The sequence below is a fragment of the Mya arenaria genome, chromosome 17, assembly GCF_026914265.1.
Source record: "Mya arenaria isolate MELC-2E11 chromosome 17, ASM2691426v1".
Lineage (NCBI taxonomy): Eukaryota > Metazoa > Mollusca > Bivalvia > Myida > Myidae > Mya > Mya arenaria.
In genome coordinates, this window is record NC_069138.1 from 37,088,444 (window position 1) to 37,110,764 (window position 22,321).

The 22,321-nt window shown below is 36.4% G+C and overlaps 1 protein-coding gene across 2 annotated transcripts; it reads right to left on the reverse strand.

The window, feature by feature from the left end:
* Positions 1-339: 339 nt before the first annotated feature.
* LOC128224820 (guanine nucleotide-binding protein-like 1) lies at positions 340-15,904 on the reverse strand. Of its 2 annotated transcripts, none has more exons than XM_052934886.1 (14): positions 15,885-15,904; positions 15,563-15,637; positions 13,767-13,908; positions 13,071-13,158; positions 11,857-11,979; positions 10,862-11,002; positions 10,207-10,426; positions 8,795-8,884; positions 7,540-7,713; positions 6,849-6,901; positions 6,474-6,599; positions 4,766-4,928; positions 3,800-3,940; positions 340-3,477 (listed from the first exon to the last, which is right to left on the reverse strand). In XM_052934886.1, exons 2-14 carry the CDS (start codon positions 15,633-15,635, stop codon positions 3,248-3,250), a joined length of 1,764 nt encoding a protein of 587 aa, XP_052790846.1. In that variant the 5' UTR covers positions 15,636-15,637; positions 15,885-15,904; the 3' UTR covers positions 340-3,247. The 2 variants fall into 2 exon arrangements, with proteins under 2 accessions (XP_052790846.1, XP_052790847.1); XM_052934887.1 differs by lacking the exon at positions 15,885-15,904 and adding an exon at positions 15,820-15,867.
* Between the last annotated feature and the right edge of the window lie 6,417 nt (positions 15,905-22,321).

The window sequence follows — 22,321 nt, forward strand, 5'->3', positions numbered from 1 at the left end:
AAGAATAAATTAGCATTATACGCTATTGAGCTCGTAGACCTAATGTCAGTAGGAAAATAAGTTTTGATCAATTATTTAATCTTTTATCAGGAGAACAAAACCTACCGTAACCTTTATTTTAACATTGCGGAAGTATTTAAACTGTCATTTCAGATTTTAATTTAAAACGTACCGTGATGAGTCGTATTAACTTCACATTTGCTATAATAGGACAAAATATCAACGATTATAAAATTATAATAGTTTTGCAAGACGGCGACGCTGATAACACTAAGTCTATCAAGCACATCGACCTTTTTCTCCTGGAACCAAACAAGCTTATAAAACGAAACGACCAAGTAGAATATATATTCTGCTTTATTGCATAAAAAAACTTTGATAACAAGAAAACAACCATTTTTTCTCTCAACAATAACATTACATGTAATTAAAAAATAACGCTTAATCAAATGTCCATGAAACAACAAGAAGGAAATAAATACCTAACATGGCATAACTAAAATCCGGGCCGCGGCACGTTGTAACCTAAGTACACTTGCCCGTTTGTTTACAGTAAGTATTTTATAAGTATAAAGTCACAGAGTTGTTGGTTTGTTCATGATGAAACATTCTAAGCTTCAAAAGAGCTTTCAAAGTCTATTTATCATTTAACATCCATTTTGTGAAACTGATTAAACATACATGTACAACTAATTTACGTAATTTATGTTTTATTTGTAAATAAATGGTTTATTGGTAAGTTTATATATGACTACAACGAAGTCAAACAATTTTTCAATATAATAATATGTTGATGTTATCTTAACAATGATTCAAGTGTAAGCGGTAAATCAAGTGTACGTGGTAATACAAGTGAATTGTATGCAGCGATTCAAGTGTACGATAATTTAAGTGTACACGACACTTACACGACAATTCAAGTGTACACCATAATTCAAGTGTAGACGATAATTCACGCCTACACGGTACTTCAAGTGATCATGATAATTTACGCCTACGCGGTACTTCAAGTGAACACGAAAATTCACGCCTACGCGGTACTTCAAGTACAGACGATGATTCATAAGTTCGCGGATATTCAAGTGTACGCAGTAAGTGTATACGATATTTTAAATGTACGCGGTAATTCAAAAGTACGCGATATATCAAGTGAGCGCGATATTTCAAGTGTACGCGGTTATTCATGTGTACGCGATACTTTAAGTGTACAGTAAAACCTACTCGCGGTTTTCATAGACATAACATGGATACAATCATACAGCACCGGTTAATAATCCGGGTTTGCAGTAACGCCAATCTTCCTACAACATCATACAACTGTGAAATGACTTAAAAAATAATCAATATAATTAACAGAACGTTAGTTTATTCCAGTGGCAGGAACAGAGAGATTCAACATTAAAAAGGAACAACAAACATTTTTTTTAGGCTGGTTGAATTAACTATTTGACTCCAACGCCGCAATGCGACGAAAGCAAGTTTTCAATGATTGACAGAAGAACTTAAGCCTTCGTTGTGAGATTCAGTTTTAACTTTTTTCTACTTTTGTAACAGTGACCTTGACATTGACCCCAAATGCAATCCCATGACAGTCCTCCATAAACTTTCCCTACATACCAAGTTTTGTTACTATATGTCAAACCTAGCTAATTGTATTCAATACAATAGGTGAGTTTGACGCTGCCATTTCGTCAGTCCGCCCCAAGAACGAAGAACGTCATTCTAATAATCAGATTTGGTTACAACATATAAACCCTAACTCAAGTTATTCAGTACCAACCGTTTTACTATTTTCAGTAATAGTGACATTGACCTAAGGGCCCCAAACGCAATCCCATTACAAATCCCCATAAACTCTTCCTATATACCAAATTTTGTCTCAATATGTCAATTCTTACTAAAGCTATTCAGTACAAACCACCTTCTATTTTTAGAAACAGTGACATTGACACTTACTTATGGAGCCCAAACACAATAAAAAAAGTCTCTATAAACTCTTCCTATATACCAAGTTTGGTTGCAATACGTTTTCCATAACTAAATTTATTAAGTACCAATCATTTTTCTCTGTTTACTAACAGTGACCTTAACCTTGACCAAATGGGTGCCAAAAGCAATCTCATGAAAGGTCTTCATAAGCTCTTGTATACCAAATTTGTTCACCATATGTCAAACGGAACTATAATTGATTGATTCTATGTGTGAGTTTGACCCCGCTCTCAAGCGGGCCCACCCTAACAACGGCATAGGCCATAATAATAACCAGGTTTTACTTTGTGAATAAAAAATATAAAAAATGTGCCTGTCAAAAGCAATAAAAATAACATAGTAAAAAATAGCCACTCAAGAGCAATATTTTGTACTTAGGGTTATTATTGAGTAACGTAACCAAATTGTGTGATAGCCCTAATCAACTGTGTGAAGAAATAAGTCAACTGAATGAACGGTATAGAAGTAATCAGTAAAAATCTGAACTTGCCCTAAAACTTTTACCTGACACAATGTGCCCTAAAACTTTAACCTAAGCTCCCCCGAAGTCAATCAGAGGCCATTATTTGCATTTAGGATAATATGGAGTTATGCAAAGTCATTGTGTGATGGTCCTGAACAACTTTGTGAACTGTTATGACAATTGAATGAAGCTTATTGGAGTTATAAGTGAAAAGGCCAACTTGCCTTAAAACTGGACGCCGATGCTGAGGCGAGTAGTAAAGCCTCGTTATTCTTCGAAAAGTCGAGTTAAAAATAATAAATACATCAAGAACAATAATGGCACATGAAAAACCTGGTACTGTCAATGCCACATTGGGTTGACTTAAGATGAAAGTCAAGAAACAAAACCTGGCCCTAATTTCTCGAAAACTCTTACACCAGGATCAAGCTAAGCTCACAATTTTTGTTTTGGTTAAATATTTCTACTTTTTGTTATGTAAAGTACAAGCAAGTAATTTTGCGAATGATAAAAAATGTTAAAACTTATACCTTGTATGCTCAAGATGTTTCGAAAAATATAGTTTTACTATTTGGCCATAAATAAAAGCATAGGTAGAACACACAAATTATATACAAACAAAACACCATTTTTTTCTTAAAAATACGACTAGGTGTGGCATTTTAGGACACTCAATTGATTCCCTGTTTCTATTTTAAATACATCTAAATTCTAAATAAACTGGCCAGCTTGCTAGGCTTACAACACAAATACACATTAAGTATGAAAAGCGTTGACACTGCTTTATTCAAAGTTTCAATCATCTACCAATAAAGCAAATGGGTTGGAGGAAACAATTGATTCAGTATCAAACTTTGGTTTTAATTGTCTTCCTTCTTGTGACCCTTCATTTTCCTCCTCCTCCTCCTCTTCTGAAGATGACTCTGCACTTTCATCATCAGCGTCACTAGTAGACTTAGCCTTCTTGGTGTAAGAATTTTGAAGTCCTATGAAAGCTACTGTTTCATCACAAGTTTCCCATTTTTCTGAAATGTACAGATTTTTTAACATCAGAAAATCAAAATATTAGTCTATGTGAGTATATGTTTTCCAAGTATCTGTTAACAGGATATGTTTTAAACCAAATCTTTTCAATATATGAAAGGATTTTCCTCAATTATTTGAAGTATTCCAAAGCAGTACAGTACATGTGCTACTCACATAAATCCATAGTAAAACTATGATTAATTAAAAAAAAAAGTCAGTCACCATACAAGGAACTTGACATTTTAAGTGTCCTAAAAATCTTAACATTTAAAAAAAAATGTTCATGTATGGTAGTATGCTGATAATCTTATTTGAAAGTACCTTTGTTTTTCCAATATCCGGTTGGATAGAAACACAGACAGATTCTCCCTTCAAGCGCTATTCTGAGCAGGTGGTTGGCAGATCTGTATGCATCCAGACGGGCTGCTTTTGCTGTGACAAATCCTCGCTTCTGGGCCCATGCTGTAAAGGAATGACTTATCAAATGTATCATTACTGATGAATAGTTTACTTTAACATACTTTCATTTAGATGTCATAACTTGTTACTTGTAACAGATAATCAATTTCTTGTCAAACATAGTTGTAATCTTGGACCAATTTATCCTACTCCTAGTTGTAATTGACCAGGAATAGCATATTTTAAACAGAGAAAAGGCAAATACATGCAATGTACTATTATTCCATCTGTAATTAGTTATGCAATCATTTGCAATTTTAAAGAAACACTGATGTTACTTTACAACAATTAATTTTTCATATTTATCTAAAATATGCTTCTTATCTATCATATCAGAAATAAGTAGAATTTTGCTGTAGTAAAAATAAGGTTCACAAATAAGACAATGGTAAGATACTAAATTACTAGATTTTCTCCTTTTAATAAAGTAAAATCTAGATTCATAAACTCAATATCATTGTTATTTTTAAGAACAATTCAATACAAAACATATCATTGAAATAATAATATCTTAAACTGAAAATCTTAATTAAGGGATCAATTTGAAAAATGTAAGAGCATTACTTGAAGCTATTCCAACTGTAATATCAACATGTAGATCAAAGCCTAAACAAAAATTCAAAAAGAAATGCTGGACTCTAAGAGAAAAATGAATTTATCCCACATTCAATATGAATCTCAAACAATAGTTAAAGGCCAGAAAAAAATTTGTTGCATAAACCCAAGATCCTTGAAAAACAAAACAATATCTTTTAGTGACTTTATACTCTCGAACGATCTAGATATCATTGCTGTGACTGAGACATGGTTAGGCACATTATAATTTACATTCACAGATATCCAGAGCAGACCACTTGTGGGTCAGGGGGTCAGCATCCTCATCAACAGGTTTTAGCCGTAAAAGTTTAGGTAAGTCCAGTCTCTCTGCTACGTATCCTACCACTGAGAACGGATCACTCACTTGGGATATTGGGTATATGCCACCAAGAATCTGAAAGTAATGCAAACATAAGATATCATTATAAAAATAAACTAGAAATGTGTCCATAGGACACGGATGCCCCCACTTCGATTTTTTGTCACAGAAAATAAGCCATAATGATTATTCAGGATAATCTGAGGGCCCTAACTCCTAAATGATTAAAGCGATTTCCATGGCTATCGAACTTGATCAAGATATTATGGTCACAAACATGTGTTAAAAGTTTGGTGAGGATTGGACAAACAGTTTTCAAGAATTAGATCGGAAACAATCTTCGGGACGTATTTTTCAAGTCTTTTTTTTGCAAATAAAGGGCCGTAACTCCTAAATGACAAAAGCGATTTCCATGGCTATCGAACTTGATCAAGATATTATGGTCACAATCATGTATGTAAAGTTTGGTGAGGATTGGACACATACTTTTCAAGAATTAGATTGGAAACATATATTTTTGAAGTATTTTTGGCAAAAAAGGGCCGTAACTCCTAAATGACTAAAGCGATTTCCATGACTATCGAACTTGATCAAGATATTATGGTCACAAACATGTGTTTAAAGTTTGGTGAGGATTGGACAAACGGTTTTCAAGAATTAGATCGGAAACAATCTTCGGGAATTTTTGGCAAAAAAGGGCCGTAACTCCTAAATGACTAAAGCGATTTCCATGACTATCGAACTTGATCAAGATATTATGGTCACAAACATGTGTTTAAAGTTTGGTGAGGATTGGACAAACGGTTTTCAAGAATTAGATCGGAAACAATCTTCGGGACGTACGTACGTACGTACGTACGTACGTACGTACGGACAAGGGCAACCCTATATGCCGCCACTTTGTGGGGGCATAAAAATATTTTTTTTTACATAAGGGTCACCCTGAAGAATCTTTCAGTGAAGATCCACACCTGCAAGAGGTCAACTGCAATAGTCTTGCCACAGGATCAAAATTTTGAAACGATTTGCACAATGACCAATATCTACTTGTACACAAAGTTTTATATACCTAGCTTGCATACTTCTTGAGTTATCACAGGGTGTATTGTTTAAAAAAAAAATCTCATTTATAAGCAGGGCTCATTATGAGCCTTTCGTAAAGAAACACTATAAAACAACAACACTATAGATGTTAGATAAACATAAACCAGACAGACTAGTAGAGGATCCATAATTAAAGATGCACTCCTACTCCAAATAAGATTTACCACAATTAATACTATTGTTTTGATATACCAAAAAGGATGAATACATGTTGAAAACAAAGGTTTTTAAGAAGAATACTGAGCTTCATTTAGAACAAGGTGCAGAAAACATGGTAATTCTACCTTAGGAGACTATAGTAGATCACAGTAAATCTTTTAGCACTCACCAATCGTTTAATATTTTTTGTGTTTTCAGCTATTAAATACATGGTTACAATCTTGTTATCAGTAAGTAATATTTTCCACTAATGCATTATTTAGTCAGTAGTTAAAGGTTTATCACTTAAAATTTATGTTTGTTATATAACTGTATGTATTGATTTTGAATAAGGGAGTCACTTTAACTTCTACTGACCTGAAGGTTTTTATCTACATGAGATGGAAACACAAGCCCTGGACAGTCACACAGTCGGACAGTCTTGGTGAGGTATATTGTCTGGAAGTGCTTTGTGTGGCCTGGAGTCTTTGATACACTTACAACCTAAAATGATTTGGAAAGAAAATAAAACAGAATATTCAATATTTACTTCTATACAAAAAAGCTTTGTAGTATTTTAAATAACCATTCTATAATTCTATACATTTGCACACAGTTTAATCATTTTTTCATAACACTCACATGATTTGTCTTAATCTGTTTTGGCACACACTGGATTTGCCTTTATCTGTTTCCTGGCAAACCAATATTATCAGTATGGTAACATTTTAAATGACCAAAGAGGGAAATTACCTTTTTGCCCATCAGTCCATTGATAATTGAGGATTTTCCAACATTTGGATAACCTGAAAATACCAATTGTTGTGATGTTTCATTCAGACATTTATTCTATATGTTACTTTTTGATGATGTACCATTATCTAAAAAAAATATTTATTTTTCGTTTTTTTTTTTACAGAACGGAGTATATATATTTCTTAAACGCAGAACAGCTTTTTAAGACAGCATACAATAGAATAAAGGCTATTACAGTAGTCTCCCTATTACTAGTTCCCCCACATTCTGGAATCCCAAAACAATCACTGAAGCATTTTGACCACACTAAACTATATTGTTTATAAAAAACTTGCAACAAAGCTAACACTTGTCAATATTTTACAGTTGAAAGAGGGGCATAACTCTACAATTATGAAAGAGCTATGGGCCTTGCTATGTACAAGTGTGTGCGTATCATCTCTTGCATGGTATCTATAATGGTTTTTGAGTTGTGGCCCAGGTAAAAATTTTGCACAATGACGCCAACCATGATGATGAAGACACCAAGGCTATGCCAATATCTCAACTTTTCTTTTCGAAAAGCAGACAAACTTAAATTGTGTCAACAACTTATTTTCAACAAGATGAATTTAATTTTGCCCCAAACTCCTACGGCAGATACAATATAAGAACAAGAAATCTTAATATCTATTATACATTCACTAACCAACACAGCCGATGGTCAACACCCCATCCTTGTATTTATCTCTGGGCTGATAAGCCAATTCTGGCTCCACTTCATCTGGTGCATCACTCTGGTCGCTCTCATCAGTATCATCATCAATTCCAGAGGCTTCAGTCTGATCTAGGTGTATCTTCTTTTCCCAGCTAGACAGATCAACTGAAATACACATGTACTATACAGCAAAATATGTAACATTATGTATACACCGAATGCCATGAAGACCTAATGTTAGACGTGGATTTAATCAAAGACACAGTTGTTTCCATTTTTTACTGAATGCTTTGCATCAAACTGAAATAATTATTTATTTGATAAAACACAAAAGAAAATACATGTACTTGTGTTTACCTCCCTTACATTGTACAAACATCAATTAATAAGTATAGTTATAAACTGTTAAATGGTGAAAATTCTTGAAAGTAAAATTAATGTTATGTTGATTGTTATCTGTAACAGTTTAAAAATATGAATCAATTAAAACCAAATATCCATGTTGCTACAAGGAATTAGGACTGTCTCATGGATTAACTATTTTACAAATATTCCAGGCTCTCATAGTTGGTTTATCTATAGCTATATGCCAATGACGTTTAAACAATTTAATCCAAAAATATAACCTATAAGGGGCCGTATTAATAAAACATCTTAATAAAAATAACTTGGTTATTTTTTTTTTCGAAATACAAGATACAAGAAGCTTTGTATAAAGTCAGGTATATGATAACAAAAAACATTAGGGCTATTCCATTTAAACATATAACCCCATGGGGGAAGGCACTTTAAAATTATGCCCCTTACAGAAGCGAAAAAACCCTTGTGGGGTCCAAATAAGCAAAACAAGACACCCACCTATTTACTACTTGAATTATTTGCCTCCCCCCCCCCCCCCCCAGGGGTTATATGTTTTACTGGAATAGCCCTGAGATCAATGAGCTATTTTCCAAAGTTGAATGTAAGTAAGGAAAACTAACAATGTTTCTACATCAAAAATATGAAAATAAGCAGGAAAAAGATCCAAATAATACATAAATTCAATGGAAAATAGAGGGTATTTAAAATATCCATTGTTAAAAATTCATAAAAATTCACATTAAGAAAATTTCATTTTATGAATGCGGTTCAATCTAGAAGATCAAAAAGTATGCATACACGGTCATAAGATATAGAAGAAAACATAATATCAGGGATATTTGTCCTTAAAGTTAAGATGAGAATACAAATGTTTTGTTTGTCATACCTTCATCCTCCACAATATTCTGACACATTTCATACAATTCCCGAGGTCCCATGGCTCGGTATGTGCCCCTCCTTCTCTTCTTGAACACAACTGAATACAATAATTAAGTAGTTTAGTCTATATTAATTTCTTTCAGCTCAATTATGATGAAAGCTTATAGAATCCGACAATATCTCTGGTAGAAACAAGTACTGTTGTCCTTTTTGAGAGCCCATAAGAAAGTACCCCTGTTGGGGAATCAAATCACTCCATTTCTTGGGTTAAACCAGAACTGGTGTCCATTTTGAGAGGCCATATGAAGTACACGAGGGGGACCCAACCAACAACCTCTTGGGTGATAAGCCTATACCACTTGACCACTTCAAAATTACAAGTAAGAACAATGTTCACAAACAAATGTTTGCACTAATACTCCCAAATAAGATTTACCACAATTGATACAATGTTTTAATATACCAAAAAAGATGAATACCATAAATGATGTAAACAATGTTTCTTATTAAGGATAACGAGTTTAATTTGAAAGAAATGTGCAGAAAACACGGTGTTTCTACGTTTTGAGACGATAGTAGATTACAGTAATTCTTTAAGCACTCACCAACCATTTAATATTTTTGCATTTTCAGCTATTAAATACATGGTTACAATCTTGTTACCAGTAAGTACTATTGTCCATAAATGCATTAATTAATAAGAAGTTAAAGGTTAATCACTCAAAATTTATGTTTGTTAAACATGTGTATGTATTAATTTTGAATAAGAGTGTCACTTATGTACAAATTAGCTAGTCACCTTATCATGCCATTTATGATTATGTTAAATTTCGGAATTATTTGAAAGGGTATTGCTAGCTGATTACTGAAATGTAAAAGAAATACTGTGAAATCATTAATGTTCGTGGTTTTCGTGGGTTGGGTGATCCACAAATTCAAGATCCCATGAAGTATAGACCCCTCATTCACATTTTCAATTACCATGTTATGTACATACTCAAGTATATTCTTTACCGAGGTCGCGGTAAATATCTTACTATTATTGTTTTGTTAATATATTATACAAATATACAATTAACAAATAATAACCAAATCAATCTTTGGCATAACAGAAACCTTAATTTTTATTTTTATTAAATATGTACCCGGTAATACATGATTAAATGGACTGAATAAATTTGATACACCTAACTTAAGTATATTGTTATTATACCTACGTTGCTGTTTTATGTGAATACATATATTTGTAGGTTGTAGCCAACAGTGCACGAAAAACAACATAGTCGCCACAACTGCCAATGAGAATATCTATTGTTCTTTGAAAAAACGGACATGCAAACAATAAGTCAATTTCCTTGAAAATATTAAATAGTAATGATATCTTATATAAACTGACAAGTCTAAATCATGTTGATATACTTTTTCCTATTTCCGTGGTCATTGACTGAAGATCCTCTTTATTCTTCGGGAAAGATGAGAAACAGACAACTTCCACCAATGGGAACCTCTGTTTGAAGAAGTGTTGCCAGGCAACCACAAGAGAGGGTGGAGCTAAGTCAACCTTGTTGAACACGACTATGGCAGATTTGTTCAGATCATGTGTGATGTGTTTGTACAAGGCTGGTGGAAAGTGCATCATCTAAAAACAAGCATACATCTTTTTTAACAAACATAATAATGCTTTAACTTTATAACAGTATTTGTTTCACACTGTTTTTAAAAGCTTTATTATAAAGACAAATATACCAGAAATGAATCAGATCCAATTCATTCCCTTTGTAGAAACAATTACTGGTGTAAGAGGTCAAGGGAAGATGCTTTCAGAAGAGTAAAGGAAAGTAATGAGTATCATAAACTGGTCACTTCCCTTTAACTGTGTATTTATTTATTTATAATTTTAAACTCATCTCAATAATGGGAGAACAGTGAATATCCCTTAGAACGGTATAGAACATGTTCCTGTACTTTGCACTATGTCTAAAATGCACTAAAATCTGTAGTCTCTTGTTTTCTAGGACCTTTGGAATATATGCATGCTTATATTAACCAACAAACATCGCACAGAGATACATACCGGATGCCTTATATCTGTGATTATAAGGAAAACATCAGACATTTCAAGGACCCTCCACAATTGGCGCCACGTCTCCAAGTTCACCTCAAAGTAACTCAGACTGTCTTGGCTGTGTTCTTCAAATATCCTCTCTATGTACTCCTGAAAATCATGAATGGAACTCCTTTTAAGCAACAACAAACAGTAAAACAAATCATGTGCAGCAGAGAAACTTCTTTTTTAAAACCTTTAGTGAAGTAATGTTGATAATATATACTCTATCTAGCTTTGATATTTAATATCATCCAAGCAGCTCACTGTCTTTTATCTTGAGCAGATATACCAAAAAATAATGTCCCTCTGAACTTTAAATACATAACATCAGGGTTTTTTCCAGCATTTTCTCTGATGATAAAATATGTGTGCAAGAATCCAAAACTTCATTTAGAAGAAAAGCTTTTGCTGTCATCAGTCACCTGACCTTGATTCTACATTGTTTACAACACATAAAGATGGCTCAGTGTACATCATCATTGGTAAATAGGGTACTTTCTTCTGTTACACCCAATGATACATACCGATGGAAAATTGACGGACACAATCTCGTTGCAATGAAAATGCATGAAGCAGGGGAGAAACTTCTTCTGCCAATGACATCGCATTTTACAATTATCTGGCAGACCAAGTTCAATTCTTGCTTTTTTTCAGAAAGACATTAGTATGAGTGTCTGAGCATATTTCTACATTGGTTTCTTGCAGCGCAATTAAACTACCTCATTCATGATTACAAATAGCCAACGGTATACAATGAAGCACTGTGCGGTAGCATATCAGGGGTATCCGACCATGAGTGTATAATATATTTCAATTTACTGACAAAATTAGTCTCTACCATTTCCTTCTGCTGTGGATATTAAAGGAAATTCCATTGAAGGTGTTTCTGAAAATGGAATTTCCCATACTTGTCACAATTGAAGGAAAATGGTAGTAAAAAAATGTTTCATTCCAGTACTTACCCTAAAATACCTTTCTTCATTTGCCTCTAATTGTCGTTTGGGGGTACCATATTTCCATGGTGGCCGTTTTGGAATTTCAATGGATGTGCCAATGTCGCAAGCTATCTCCATTTCCAGCTCCTCCTATAAAATACACCCTCATTGGATAAATGATTGGATACAAGTAACTCTGAGGTGTAATGGTTAATAGGTTGTAAGTGACATTAAATGAAGCAGCACATAGAACCTTTTTGCTTTGACCCCTTGTCCTTATCATTTTAAACAAGAGATTTTTGTCAAACATTATGCCTCCCTGAGCGTCATGTTGTCAGGAATATTAGGACAATTGAATGAGATGAAATTGAATGACTGGTCATCCCCAACCTAAATGTCAAGTTTGAGGGCCATGGGTGCAGGCATTGTCCAGTTATCACACATATTAGCTTTTTGCCTTCAAGGTCACTGTGACCTTGACCTTTGACCCGATGATCCCTTAAATCAATAGGGTCAGCTACTAGTCAGGCCCAACCTCCAAGTCAAGTTTGAGGACAATGGGTGCAAGCATTGATGAGTTATCAGTTTGATGACCATAGGTTGAGGAATTGTTGAGTTGATTTTTATCCTGTATTCTGAATCTGACGAAAAATGCAGGGTTTACCAGGGGATCAAGACAAACTACAAATTGTGTTGTCGTAAAACTCATCAGCAGCAGAATTGTTTTCAAAATCCTTGGAGTCAGATGTGTATAGAAAATCCTGAGCAAAAAAATCCTGCCCAGTCTATTTCAGGAGTGGCGGTCTCACCGGGCCTGTCAAAATCCTGCCTGTTGGGAATCACCTGCGGTCTTAAGTCCCCTATATGCCCGCAATATTCCTCTGTTATTGGGCCAAACATGTGTATAAGGGATAAAGACGATATAGTAAACGCTCTTCCACTGAGCTATCGGGGCTGTTACTCTTTTATCTTCATATAAGTGAGTGTTGATCACAGTCATGATCATCAAATTTTAAAAAACAACAACACATAAGTAATAACATTTCATATTTGGCAGTTGAAACCTAAAATTATTTTCATTAAACATAATTTCCAGCATATTAAATTTCTATCAAATTCAAATATGGCAGTTCTGCAAATGTTTAAACCTGATAAAATTTGCCCTTTTTTCCAAAGCACCCTGCCCCTTTTAACCTTAATATATTAATGCCATTTATAATTTTGATTTAGTTTAAGGTTACCTTAGCTAACTTTTTGTATGGTTGCCAGGCCTTTTCTTTCCTGGCTTTGACCACTTCTTTATCTTCTTGAAAGAAATGTAACCGGTACCTGCAGCAAAGGAAGAATCCATCTCACACTATTCATCATCTTTTGTAATAAACCAAGCAATTATAAAAATCCATTGAGTTTGGTATTAATTTTTTTTATCTCTTAACATGATAATGTAATTCTTAAGAGCTACAGATATAAAAGCAAACAGCTGTATTGGTACAAATATAAATTGTTATAAGGGCGTATCGTTACTACGATCAGTGTACGTCTGTTTCGAGAAAATCTGTTTTGACCAATTGAAGATAATGCTGAACCGGTGTTGAATCACTTCAACTCCAATGCGGTGATTTCCCTTGACAAGCGAAACATTATATAATGCAAAGGGAAGTAAGCACTGTGTGGTGTTTTCAATTTAAATTAAGTTCTGCTTTTATGATTGATCCTATCGTAAAAAAATGCATGTTTGCTCTTCAATGAGACAGAAGAATTGAACGATCATCATAACATTTAGTTGAATGAAGCCAACACCAAGGTGAACATTACACTTTACAAAATAACATATAATGTACAGTTAAACTACAAACATGATCTGTAGCTCTGATTCTTTTATCATTCAAAATAATTTATTATGGTTTTTATGCTTCATAATAAACCAAATAAATTACCTGTTAACATCAAAGTTGCGCTTTGGCTGCTCGTTAACTTTTTGAACATCTTTTAATACTGATGAGGCCACAGTTTCATTTGATTCATCATCAACGTACACTGGTACCTTTATGTCACCCCGTAGATAGCCTGGGCCGGAATCTGCAAATAAATTCAGGTAGGTCCACAGTGTAAAGAAGTGTGTGTCCCAACTGAGGACTGAACCTCTTGTTCTGCAGGAAGTCATGGCACAGTTGTACTGTTAAAAGCTAACCAAACAGCCTTAGCTTATTAGCAGTTGAAGTACCTTATAAATACAGCTTAACTCCTCATTTCAACTTTTAGGATCGGAATACCTACATTCGGATTGATTGAAAGTCACATACAGCTTCCATAATATTTCTTCCTCATACATTCCAGACATTACTGAATTAATCTTGACACCACTAACGTGAGAAAAAAAGGTGTGTGCCCCAATCAGGCAGGGATGAAACCAAGGACTGAAGCACTAGTTCCGCAGGCCGACACCATTCTTATATGGCTGGTACGTAATTATTGAGTAAGCTGGTATTTAACAAGCTGCACATTTAGCTCAGTGTGGGTTTGAGTCTAGCCACAATAATGAGCATTAACGGATACTTATGTATGACTTTGACTTTCCTGTTATAAACCAGTGCAAAAAACATCAAAACAGTTTAGAGCCTGCACTAGCCACAATAATGCGCGTATAGGGAACTTTTTTAACATTTGGATATTCATTTTGTTCCCTAAACGCCACAAGTCGACTGATTCATACGATGTAAAATATATTCTTGCATACCGGATGTGTGACCAGTGCTGGAAAAACCCATCTTACATACCCCATGTAAGATTAGTCACGTGCAACAACGCGCCACTTCTTATTTCATTTATTGTATGGTTTATGAACAATATATTATGCTATTTCAATAAAGCGCAATCAAAAATGTTTGTTTGCAAGACTTTTAATTAAAATTGAACATAAATAATCGTTAAAAAACGCTATTTTTAGTTATTCAGAGTTACTGCACTCTATGACGTCGGTAAACAACGTCACACGCGCTTTTTGGTGTAATTGTACAAAAAGTTGGTTTTCAACGTCATTTTTTCCACAAGTTGATCAAGTTAGATATATATGCAAGAAAAAATATCAATTATGTTTTTCCAGTCCGGATCGAAAAATCTGACCCTCGGGCACGCTGCGTGGCCGGTAACTCGGCAAGCCTCGTTACTGGCTTACGCACGTGCCCTCGGGTCGGATTTTTCTATCCATACTGAATACACATGATAGATACTTACATTCTTCTACTGTAACTCCACAATATTTAACACTGCATTGTTAAATAAAAACACAAATTAAACATTATAAGTTATTTTTAGCCAATACCTTTCTCTTATTACACTTAAGTTAAGTGTTTTATGAAACACAAATTTAGATCTTTAACCGTTATCTTTCTGCTCAATATACTCAGCGCTGGGATCTGTCATTCTTGGCTGGGAAAACAACAAGTGGGATATGGACGCGTAGAGTCAACAACACAAAAATCATCAAAGACTCTCTGTTTATATGGACTAGAGCCTGCACAAATGCTCTCTGAATTCAGGCCTGTTTAACATTGGTTTAAGGCATCCAATATACTAACCTTATGGACATGTCGTTTGTTATTGTGCTAAGAAATGTTCAGCTAAGTAAACACACACACATTGATTTTTTTTTATAAAAATAAATAGTATATGTTATATCCGAAAATTAACCACTTCCGAAATTCGACTGTTAAATGAAGCGTGTACTCTTTACCTTGTTTCCGCTTACGTTTCTCCTGTATTTGCTTCTTCTTCTGCTTTGCACTGAAAGGTTTTTTTCTATGCATATCTAAAATTGAAAATAATATCTGAGATGTTATTTAAAACAAGATTATTCGGTGCAGTGGTCGATTGCGTAACTTTTGCTCATTGGGCGCTGCCATATTTGCAGCACGACATGAATAATTTTATTTTAATACTTAAAAATGGCAATGATTAAGATAGAGTTTTAAACAACACAAGTCAACGGACCTTAACTTAAGGTCTGTATTCACATACATTCATTTTTCTCTCCAACATGTTTGTTAAATTCTTACATTTACTGTATATCTGTAATGAGGTTTGAAGTCAAAGCGCTAGAAGCACTTAAGTATGTGATATCTATCTCTCTTCCTGTACAGTCGAACCCTTTACAGTGACGTAGACATTTTTGTGCGCGTCAAGCCACAAAGATTGTTAGTAGAAGTTAAAAGAATTCAGGCCAAAATACAAATATAAAGGGAAGGGAAACATTTGTTAGTAGTTTAAAAGGTTAAAAATAGGAGTGAAGAACAGGTTATGGTGAACACTCGCATAACATCGTGCCAACTAGAGTGACTTATAAGTTATCATAACTTTCTTCACAATCGTTGTAAAATATAATAAAAATAAACAAAAATTAGATACAATAAGACTGAACGTTGAGTTTTTTAAATTGATTAAAATTGAGTTATTGTTTATGAACAAGCATTCTTTAAAATGCTACTGATCTTTACTCAACTGCGCAGACTTATTTCACGTTCAACTCTTGGGACTAATGGAAATGTATAGGAGAAAATTATAAAAAAAAACGAACTTAACATAGCTATTTATTAAAATATCGTATGTACCTGCTCCTCGGAGTATTTAGGTGTTGTGTGTCAATATCAGTACTCAACGACAACGAGTTGAGTCTGTGTGCCATATCAGTGGTGGCCGACGATCAAACTCATGGCACAGCTTGAGTTTATATTTATTTCTTGATTTAAAAAAAGCAATATTTTAAACATTATGGAATTTTATAAGGAAATTAACATATCTGTTGTATTTTATTTAGTCGGTCTTTAATTGTGCTTGTTGCAAACAATTATTTTAAACCTCTTTACTGGACTCATTCCAGCAGATCCCATGTTTCACAAAAGTAATTAAGGGTCGGCAACACAAATTGGTGGAGGGTACGTTCACGCACGATCAGAGTACAATCTGACATGTTTTTCCAGCAATACTAGTGTTACACTTGCCTTACCAGTCTTGTGGATATGCAAAGACAGACCTTGGCTTATATGGGCAACACAATATTTGGCACTATCGGCTGCCTGAAGGACACTACCATGCTGATCATACTAATGGCGACGTCTGTATCTTAAATTGGTGAATGTATGGATAACCTGGTACTTCTTGGGGTGAAACTGCATTTGTCACGGGTATTTTTCTCTGTTCAAAGGATTCAAGGTCTTTCTGCAGGGTTTTGCATCTTTTTTCAGATATTTTATGTCTTTATAGAAGCGAATATTATAGTAATTTACCTGCCTGTAAACCATTCTCTTCGGGACTCGAGCAGTGACCCCAGCTGGTTTCTGAAGCCTAGGAACGACTTGATCCGATTGAGATTTATTTTTATATATTAAATTTTGAAATATAATTTCGGGTTGACTTCAGTTTTAACATCTTACACAATCTGAGGACAAAAATGAAACCGGATTGCGCTTTACTGGGTATACGCGATTAAAATAGAGTGTGTATACTCGAAAAAAGGAAACTAATTCTGATTGTTTCAAATTCAAGCTCTGATCTTCCTTTAAATGCTCATTAGGATAATCAAATATGAAGCATTTCTGAAAGTTTTCAAACAAATATAAAGATTTCAAAACAGTAACTTAACATAAGCATAAAACATAAGATAAAAATAAATTGCCTGAAGCAGGATTCGAACCAGGGTACTCTGTGTATTCAGTCATTGTCAGTTACCTACCGAGGAATTTTATGTTTCAATTCAATTCAATATTATTATTTGTTATTCCAAACTGTTCACATTTAAGTATAAGCATGTGAAAACTAAATATTTTTACATGTGGCCAAAGTTATTTAGACGTGGTAAATGATGGTTTAAAAACGATTATTGAATTTATCATTAAATAAATATTTCAGCAGGGGAATGTGGTTATTTAAATAATATCCAACGTATAAACATATTTTACAATAGCGGATGAAACATTGTCAACATTGAAAGATATTGACAAGTTTTTTTTTGTCGTCACGTGTTTGCTTTTAGGTATTAGTGTATTTAGAAGCGGAAATACACTGACAAAAGTAGACAATTTGGCTTCAATACATGAGAGAGGAATATGATATTTAAAGTCATAACAAAAAGGGAATTGATAGCGATACTCTTCATGATATTGATCCTGCCATAATTGTATTCACAAATATGTTAGTATTAACGAACGATAAAGAGTAAGTGAATATAATTGCAAAGAATCGGAAATTACATTTGAAACATATGTTAAAGGAGAAAACATGTTTGGGTTTGATGTTAATATGCTGCTTTACGGTTAACAAAAGTAAAAAAAAATATAATCGTATAATTAAGATGCATTTGCGACGCAAATGTATGAAATACAGAAATCAAATTCGAAATCGGACAAATTCCTTCAATACAACAAATTAAGATATCCGAGTTTTTGAATTTGGGGCTAAGATAGATATGATATAGTTTAAGATGTTTTTGTTTCTAGTGAATGCATACAGTTTATGTAGTATTTCAAGAAATCCGAAGTGTAATATAGGTCCGGTGTGTATCAAAGGCCCGGTGTGTATCAAAGGCCCGGCGTGTATGGGAGGTCCGGAGTGTTTGGGAGGTCCGGTGTGTATCAGAGGTCCGGTATGTATCAGAGGTCCGGTGTGTATCAGAGGTCCGGAGTGTATCAGAGGTCCAGTGTGTATCAGACGTCCGGAGTGTATCAGAGGTCCGGAGTGTATCAGAGGTCCAGAGTGTATCAGAGGTCCGGAGTGTATCAGACGTCCCGAGTGTATCAGAGGTCCGGAGTGTATCAGAGGTCCGGAGAGTATCAGAGGTCCGGAGTGTATCAGAGGTCCGGAGTGTATGAGAGGTCCGGAGTGTATGAGAGGTCCGGAGTGTATCAGAGGTCCGGTGTGTATCAAACGTCCGGAGTGTATCAGACGTCCGGAGTGTATCAGAGGTCCGGAGCGTATCAGAGGTCCGAAGTGTATCAGGCCCCAATTTCTCGAAACTTCTTAAGTCCCTTATAACAGGATTAAGCTAATCTCATTATTTTTGGTTTTTAATAAATTGCCTAATATTAACTTCTTTAAGAGTTTTTATACTTAAGATAGAAGTTATCTTTATGAAAATCACAATTAACCATTTTACAATTATAAAAAATCAATTAAAGTATGTTTTTGGGGTAATTGAAATAAGCTACTTAAGCCTGTTAAGCTTAAGAAGTTTCGAGAAATCGGGGCCAGAGGTCCGGAGTGTATCAGAGGTCCCGAGTGTATCAGACGTCCCGAGTGTATGAGAGGTCCGGAGTGTATGAGAGGTCCGGAGTGTATGAGAGGTCCGGAGTGTATGAGAGGTCCGGAGTGTATGAGAGGTCCGAAGTGTATCAGAGGTCCGGAGTGTATCAGAGGTCCGGAGTGTATGAGAGGTCCGGAGTGTATGAGAGGTCCGGAGTGTATGAGAGGTCTTGAGTGTATCAGAGGTCCTGAGTGTATCAGAGGTCCGGAGTGTATCAGAGGTCCGGTGTGTATCAGAGGTCCGCAGTGTATCAGAGGTCCGGAGTGTATCAGAGGTCCGGAGTGTATCAGAGGTCCGGAGTGTATCAGAGGTCCGTATTGTATCAGAGGTCCGGAGTGTATCAGAGGTTCTATGTCCGAAGTGTATCAAAGGTCCGGTGTGTATCAGAGGTCCGGAGTGTACCAGAGGTCTTGAGTGTATAAGAGGTCCCGAGTGTATCAGAGTTCCGTGTTGTATTAGAGGTCCGGAGTGTATCAGAGGTCCGGAGTGTATCAGAGGTCCGAAGTGTATCAGAGGTCCGGTGTGTATCAGAGGTCCGGTGTGTATCAGAGGTTCCGAGTGTATCAGAGGTCCGGAGTGTATCAGAGGTCCGGAGTGTATCAAAGGTCCCGAGTGTATCAGAAGTCCGGTGTGTATCAGAGGTCCGGAGTGTATCAAAGGTCCGAAGTGTATCAGAGGTCCGGTGTGTATCAGAGGTCCGCAGTGTATCAGAGGTCCGGAGTGTATCAGAGGTCCGGAGTGTATCAGAGGTCCGGAGTGTATCAGAGGTCCGGAGTGTATCAAAGGTTCTATGTCCGAAGTGTATCAAAGGTCCGGTGTGTATCAGAGGTCCGGAGTGTACCAGAGGTCTTGAGTGTATAAGAGGTCCCGAGTGTATCAGAGTTCCGTATTGTATTAGAGGTCCGGAGTGTATCAGAGGTCCGGAGTGTATCAGAGGTCCGAAGTGTATCAGAGGTCCGGTGTGTATCAGAGGTCCGGAGTGTATCAGAGGTTCCGAGTGTATCAGAGGTCCGGAGTGTATCAGAGGTCCGGAGTGTATCAGAGGTCCCGAGTGTATCAGAGGTCTGGTGTGTATCAGAGGTCCGGAGTGTATCCGGAGTGTATCAGAGGTCCGGTGTGTATCAGAGGTCCGGAGTGTATCAGCGGTTCAGAGTGTATCAGACGTCCGGTGTGTATCACACGTCCGGAGTGTGTGAGCTGTTCGGAGGGTATCAAAGTAATCAGAGGTCCGGAGTGTATGAAATGTTCGGAGTGTATCAGAGGTCCGGAGTGTATCAGAGGTTCGGTGTGTATCAGAGGTCCGGTGTGTATGAGAGGTCCGGAGGGTATGGGAGGTCCGGTGTGTATGAGAGGTCCGGAGTGTATGGGAGGTCCGGTGTGTATCAGACGTCCGGAGTGTATCAGAGGTCCGGTGTGTATGAGAGGTCCGGAGTGTATCCGAGGTCCGTTGTGTATGAGAGGTCCGGAGTGTATGAGAGGTCCGGAGTGTATCAGAGGTTCGGAGTGTATCAGAGGTCCGGTGTGTATCAGAGGTCCGGAGTGTATCAGAGGTCCAGAATGTGTGAGAGGTCCGGAGTGTATCAGAGGTCCGGAGTGTATCAGAGGTCCGGAGTGTATCAGAGGTCCGGTGTGTATCAGACGTCCGGAGTGTATCAGAGGTCCTGAGTGTATCAGAGGTCCGGAGTGTATCAGAGGTCCGGTGTGTATCAGACGTCCGAAATGTATCAGAAGTCCGGTGTGTATCAGAGGTCCGGTATGTATCAAAGGTCCGAAGTGTATCAGAGGTCCGGAATGTATCAGAAGTCCGGTGTGTATCAGAGGTCCGGTGTGTATCAGAGGTCCGCAGTGTATCAGAGGTCCGGAGTGTATGAGAGGTCCGGTGTGTATCAGACGTCCGGAGTGCATCAGACGTCCGGAGTGTATCAGAGGTCCGGTGTGTATCAGACGTCCGGAGTGTATCAGAGGTCCGGAGTGTATCAGAGGTCCGGTGTGTATCAGAGGTCCGGAGTGTATCAGAGGTCCGGAGTGTATCAGAGGTCCGGAGTGTATAAGAGGTCCGAAGTATATCAGAGGTCCGGAGTGCATCAGACGTCCGGAGTGTATCAGAGGTCCTGTGTGTATCAGACGTCCGGAGTGTATCAGAGGTCCGGAGTGTATCAGAGGTCCGGTGTGTATCAGACGTCCGGAGTGTATCAGAGGTCCGGTGTGTATCAGAGGTCCGGAGTGTATCAGAGGTCCGGTGTGTATCAGAGGTCCGGAGTGTATCAGAGGTCCGGAGTGTATCAGAGGTCCGGTGTGTACCAGACGTCCGGAGTGCATCAGACGTCCGGAGTGTATCAGAGGTCCGGTGTGTATCAGACGTCCGGAGTGTATCAGAGGTGCGGTGTGTATCAGACGTCCGGAGTGTATCAGAGGCACCGAAGTTCTGTTTCTAGGCATTTTTGCGTACTTCGTATACGTGTATACTGATGTTTATTTTCATATTTCTACAGAAAATAGAAGAGCCCACAGTAAGTGCGCAGCCAGAATATAACATTTCCTTGAATATTAAATGCAAACGTTCTTTCATCATTTTGGTATTGGGAATGAGGTCAAAAGCAGTGGGTTTTTTTTTGACCGACATAGAGAATAGTAATTTTTGAAAGGGCTTAATTTTTCGAGTACAAAATGATAAAGTAAACATATCACTTGTATTCGAAATACTTAATATCGTTTTATCACATGTTGCCTGTGTACTGCTGAGGTATTCTTTGCAATATTGAATAGATCATGATATACGCAATATACAATACTAGTGCCGATATTGAATAGATCATGATATACGCAATATACAATACTAGTGCCGATATTGAATAGATCATGATATACGCAATATACAATACTAGTGCCGATATTGAATAGATCATGATATACGCAATATACAATACTAGTGCCGATATTGAATAGATCATGATATACGCAATATACAATACTAGTGCCGATATTGAATAGATCATGATATACGCAATATACAATACTAGTGCCGATATTGAATAGATCATGATATACGCAATATACAATACTAGTGCCGATATTGAATAGATCATGATATACGCAATATACAATACTAGTGCCGATATTGAATAGATCATGATATACGCAATATACAATACTAGTGCCGATATTGAATAGATCATGATATACGCAATATACAATACT

Coding starts and splice junctions, on each gene's coding strand:
- LOC128224820 (XM_052934886.1), bottom strand. CDS start 15,635: ATGCATAGAAAAAAACCTTTCAGTGCAAAGCAGAAGAAGAAGCAAATA. Junction 11,980..13,070: donor CATACAAAAAGTTAGCTAAG/GTAACCTTAAAC, acceptor TGTATTTTATAG/GAGGAGCTGGAAATGGAGAT. Junction 6,600..6,848: donor ATGGACTGATGGGCAAAAAG/GTAATTTCCCTC, acceptor AAATCATTTTAG/GTTGTAAGTGTATCAAAGAC.